The 5976-nt window shown below is 31.6% G+C and overlaps 1 protein-coding gene across 1 annotated transcript; it reads left to right on the top strand.

The window, feature by feature from the left end:
- The first annotated feature begins 453 nt into the window (after nt 1-453).
- On the top strand, nt 454-1407 carry LOC11410854 (uncharacterized). Its single transcript, XM_024778337.2, has 4 exons — nt 454-687; nt 784-879; nt 978-1068; nt 1193-1407. Exons 1-4 carry the CDS (start codon nt 616-618, stop codon nt 1222-1224), a joined length of 291 nt encoding a protein of 96 aa, XP_024634105.1. The 5' UTR covers nt 454-615; the 3' UTR covers nt 1225-1407.
- The last annotated feature ends 4569 nt before the right edge of the window (nt 1408-5976 follow it).

The following is a 5976-nucleotide window of genomic DNA, read 5'->3' as shown; positions in this document are numbered from 1 at the left end:
TTCTTAGCAAACTCACTGCAAGATTGAACTTACATCGTTGATGGCTACTCACTTGAAAACTATTTTGTCTCAAATCCCTTCACAATCTCATTTTTAAGTATACAATCTTGTCTGAAAGCCTTAGGGATGCAGCAAAATTGGTTTATCTAACTCTTGATCTCAATTATGGCTAGTCTTACTTCTTTTCACTTAAAATTAGTATACAAGAATGGCCAAACTGTATTAATAGTGATATTTACAGGAGATCAAGTCACTAGACTTCTATGTTTCTTTTTTTATCATAGATATGAATACAGGAGATCAAATCACTAGACTTCTATGTTTCAATTGTTTATTCTTAATTCTTATAGCTTCTAACTGTTTATAGCTGCTGCTTATAGATTCTGCTTTCCTTCAAGGAGCATCCGTCGTGGTCGCCGCCGTTGTCTCTGTTTTCCTTCAATAACGGTAAGAAAACGTTGTTTTTGTGTATTGTGGTCATAAGTAGTTAAATTGTTGATTGCGGTTGTACTAATATATTCTGGCCAAGATTGATACACATATTGGGGAGCCCTACTAAATCTAGAATGAAGATGAGTATTAATAGATAATATGCAATGTTTATAGATAATATGCATGTGTATCAACTGTGCCCTTCATTCCAAGTCAAAATCAAAGTCAAGTATAATCCCATGGATGAAAATAAAGGTATTTTCTAATCAATGGTATTGTTTTTGACAATGTAATCAATGGTAATTTTAATTCATCATGTGGATTAAATTTTAATTATGTAATTTTTTCCAGTGTCCTATGCAAACAAATGGCATTGACTGTGGCTATTTTGTCATGCAATTTATGAAAGAGATAATATTGGCAAATCAAGACATGATCCCCGAAAATGTATGTATGTGATTTTCAATATACTGTTAATTTGTAATCATATATATAGTTAGGCATTCTTTTTCTAACTCAATTTTTTGCTACTTTTATATTTGAAGTACTTTGGAGATTACAAATGTAAAACCTATTCTAAAGATAAGCTAGTTCAGGTCGAGGAGGATTGGGCAACCTTTATGGTCGAGTATCTTAGTGAGTTTCATTTTCTTTTTCAACAATTTTCATTTGCGTTTTTTAATTGAGTTATTTTAAATCATAATTGGTTGTGCTGGAAATTCTATGTTAATTAATTTTTCGTTTCATATTATATGCACAGGAGACTATATTGCTGATAGACTTAAACCGTAATTGGTTGTGCTGGACTATATAGCTTGTCACGAGTCCTCTTAAATTTAGGTGTTTTTTTGTTGATAATTAACTGTGGCTGCTTTTAGGAGTTTTTTTTTTTTTTTTTTTATTGGCAATTGTGGATTGACTAGTATTATGACATTCATAATTAAATTTATGATCAATTTGTAATGAGATTATCATGAATGTAATTTGCTATATTCATATTTCATTATCTTATTCTAGCGTTTAATTATATAGCCTTTTTGGTTACAGATTTAAAAAAAATAAAAATAAATACGCAACTTTTATTAGCGCTTTCAATAAAACGCTAAGAAATCCCTATTTGAGTAGAAAGGCTACGATAGCGCTTCTCAGAAAGTGCTAAGAAACAGCAGTTAGAAAAGCTACTTTAATAGCAATAGAATAAGGCTATATTAGCGCTTTTCTGAAAGCGCTATTAACGTATTGCTATTTAATAGCGTTTGAAAAGCGCTGTTATAGGCTCCTGGCCTATTATAGCGGGGGCTTTCTTAGCGCTTGGAAAGCGCTATTAACAGCCAAAATGAGTGCTATTAAAGGGGGTATTTTGTAGTAGTGTAGCTTCTAGAAAGTGTGTTAGACGAGCATTACAATTTTCAAATTCCCTATATGAGAACTGGTTCTCCCTAAGAGTGGTGAGAACTGGATGTTTGATGTTAAAGAGGATTGGGTTCACCAGTTGGAACCCTTGGACGACTTCATCAATTTTGTTGAGTCTCCCATAATCTCATAGTGTTATGTGTTCCAGGTCTCCCATCAATTGTAACAACAACCTATAATCATTGATACAAAATTACAACTTATTTTATATATTGTAATAAATTAAGAAGTTATTTACCTTCTCAATTGGTTAGATTGTGCTGATAACGTGTTATAAAACAAATAAATAGGAACAAGAATAAAAAGTAAGAGAGGAATAAAAATGAGAGAAAAGTATTCTATTATTCTCTCATATACTCAAGTATGTTACATGTGAACTGTATAATGTATTTATTGAGAAATACAATAACTTAAGGAATGAGTTCAATTGTCTCTAGTAGTATGGCCCATTAAACCCATTTGTCATATGAATATCCACTTGTAATCTATTTTATTTTGTACTATATATAAAGAAATAGCCCCTTTTACCTCTTTTGGGTTGAGGTTTTCTCTTTTCAAAATTACCTTCAACTTTAAATACAAATAACATATATAACAAACTGATAAGAGTAAACTTAAATATTAAAAAAAAAGTGTAACAAATTCAATCTTTATTGTCCACGATATATAATTTTTTTTCTTATCCTTTATTCTTTAAAAAAGATAATTGATGGGAGTGAATTTAAAATAAAAAAATGTAATAAATACATTATAAATATATGTCAAGTTTTTTTTTTCTCTTCCTTTATGCTTTAAAAAGTGTACCAAACTAGTTCGAGTAAATATATAAAATTTTGGGCTGACTTTTTTTTGTGTGCCTTTCGCACCGGTTTCCTACCCAACAACGGTAGGTGACTAATCCGGCTCATGCGTAAAGGCATGCACACTGACCAAGCGTTGTTCCCCTTATGAATCGTGTTAGAATATTTAATTATAATTTATTTAATTATAATATTCCAATGATTATTATGTGGGCATATATATCTAATTTAATTATATTAGCTATTTATCTTTAAGGGGCATTAATTGATTAGTGATCATATAATGAAAAAAAAGGCTTATTAGGTTTCTATTAAAATAATAATTAATTATTTAAGTGATATGGGCTTGGATCGGGTGGATGTCTGGATGGTCCATTAACGGAATAATGGGAAACCCTAATGACCATCCAATATAAAGAGGCTATGGTCCCCAATATACCGTACATAGCAAAACCGCTCTTCTCCCCATCTGAAGCCTATTAGGGCATCAAGGTACAGGTTGATGAATGCTTTTGTTTCAGATCACTACTGCCGGAAAACTCTTTTGTCATGGATCCAGGTATTCCTATGACTTTAAACTTTAATTTCCTATGACTTTAAACTTTAATTTCAGTAAATCAAACATGTTGTATCTGATCATAAACTTGTTCAATAATTGCTTCCGCTGTTGATTGATAAATGAAATTATATGCATTGAAGTGTTAATGAAATTTGCTAATAAGTGGTATCAGAGCCACTTCATGTTTGGTTTATTGCATTTTTTCATGCAAATTATGTGTTTCGATTGATATGTATATATCATCGATTGATGAATATTGCTTTATTTTTCCAACCGAAGACATTTATCTGGCCTGGCTTTATTTTTTTCCTTAACATCTTTATATCTAATCCAAAGGTACATTTGCAAACAATACTAACAAAACCCTAAAACAAGCTTATTTGGCACTAAAGACATTTTGCCCCACCTAACCACACTTAATGTGGGGCTACTTGGTCAAAATATTCCCTCAAAATAGTCCCACTAAACCAAGAAGCTTCAGGCCCTTACAACTTCCAACTATATTCACTATAGTTTGTAGTTCCAAAGCATGCAACCCTTCATATCTTCCAAATTCTCTGTCTATTTAATAGTCTTCCATCACAACCATTTTCCTCATCCGCATATTTGTTCTTACGTGAAACAAAAATGGTTTATAACAATGGTTTAATAGTCTTGCAGCAAAGTGATTGGATAAAGGTCCGTAAATGAAGTGGGATCAGATAAGCTGGACAATGCTGAAGCTAGGGAAGAATCATGTTAAGTCTACTATGCTCAATCTACCAACAAACCCCTTAAACTCAAAGCTGTCAAGATTGAGCTCACTTAATTGAAGACAACTTTCTGTGACCTATGTTTCGTTTTGTTCTTTTTTTTTTTTTTCCGTTGTCTTTCAATGGTTGTATGAATATTAAGTCTACTATGCTTTCCTCTTTGTTGTGCACTATATGTTTCCTATCACATGGTTGTGAACCGTGTTGTCATTTTTTGCGTTAAATGGTGCACCAACTTATATTCATTGCCCACTTCAAATATGTTACTTAATCCTATTAAAGTTATTGTGATCATTGTTGCAACGTTCACCAAGCTATGTTAATCTCTTTGATGAATTTTTTTAAAGCTTGAACATACTTTGATCACATAATTTTATCACATACATCCTCATATATCTCTTGCCTCCAAAAAATTCAAGAAATGCATTTCTTTCATGGTATTTAAGTATGTTCCTAGTTGAAACTTTTTAAACTTAATGATCAACTTACTAACACCTCAAACTAAGTTAGTAGATTAAAATGGTATTTAAGATTAAGATCTTCAGGTAAAAGTTCCTACTAGGACATCTAAGAATCCAAGTAAACGCTAATCTTGCAACATGTCAATCTCAAATACATAGTCATGCCAACCGCCAGGTTACAATTTTAGTCAACATGTTTGACATACATCCTCAAAGTCGACAGCATGCTTGAAGTTTAAGTTCCCTTCTTAGATCGTGCTAAATTAGGCCTATGTATAGAAAGATAATCTAAAATACCCAGAAGAAAAAATTGCAACATTAATCCAATATTAGGCAGTTCATATAACTGATAAATTTCATAGCTTCAAGAAGAAGAAAAGATAAATTACATCAAAACTGATATGGGACATATTAGGTGTAACTATTGAAAGCACTTCTTGTGTACGGTGCTCAAGATAAGTTGGGGCTCAACTACACCTTTGAAATATGAGAGTAATTAATATCGTGTCTTAGTGTCTATACCAAATGTCTTATAGGTAGCTCATATTTAACTGCTTTAATGAGATTTACATAGGATCATTATTACTATTATTGGTAGAGGTTGTTTCTTTAATTGTTAATGTGGTCAAAGCATAAGTTAGCTATCCCATACCTTGGAAGCGTAAATGTAATAATGAGGCAGGTTGTTCTAATCAGTACTCCCTCCGTTTCATAATACTTGTCCATTTTAGAGAATAATTTTGTTTCAAAATACTTGTCACTTTCAAGTTTCAATGCAACATTAATTATTGTCTTGTCAATAATACCCTTGCATATTTATTGTAGAGAGAGAAAAAAATAAAATGAAATAATAAATGATTAAGGGTATTATAGAAAACACACACATATTTTCATCAAAAATAACAAAATTTATTTGGTTTCTTGGTTAGTGCAATTTCTCCAAAATGAACATGTATTTTGAAACGGAGGGAGTATATAATATGCATAATTAGGTTTGTGTTTAGCAAGGTACAACCAAATCCATTACGTAAGATGTGCAAGGTCGTCTAGGTATTTAGACTCATATATCAATCTCAATGCTGCCCAACAATAGGCGAATTCTTGGACACCATCAATGCTTCCGGTCTCCTAAATCATAAAATAATATTGAAAGTTGGAGTTGTTATAATGTTAATTACTCCTCCTTTTTTAATTATAAACGAATTTTGACTTTTAGGTAATATAGACCACATACATCATTATAGATCATATGCATCATTAATTGAATGAACCAAAAAGTTAAAATTTACTTATAATTAAAAATGTAGGGAGTAGAAATGTGGACCCAACTGCAGGCATGTGTAACGAAGCTAGGTTGACAATCACAATAATTGGTGGATATGTACTTGAAGGAAAGGTGAGAACACATTGCAAAATTGGGGATAAGGTATATATACCTTGACTATCATTGACACAATCTAATACAAGAATTCCACTTAAATTTCAACATAGACAATTTCCAATTTGTGTATGTTTTGCAATGATTATTAACAAAAGTCAAGGGCAGTCACTAAAACAAG

Source organism: Medicago truncatula, chromosome 3, assembly GCF_003473485.1.
Source record: "Medicago truncatula cultivar Jemalong A17 chromosome 3, MtrunA17r5.0-ANR, whole genome shotgun sequence".
NCBI classification, from domain to species: Eukaryota; Viridiplantae; Streptophyta; class Magnoliopsida; order Fabales; family Fabaceae; genus Medicago; species Medicago truncatula.
Note: the sequence above shows the minus strand (reverse complement) of the source record. Positions and strands in the feature narration are given on the sequence as shown.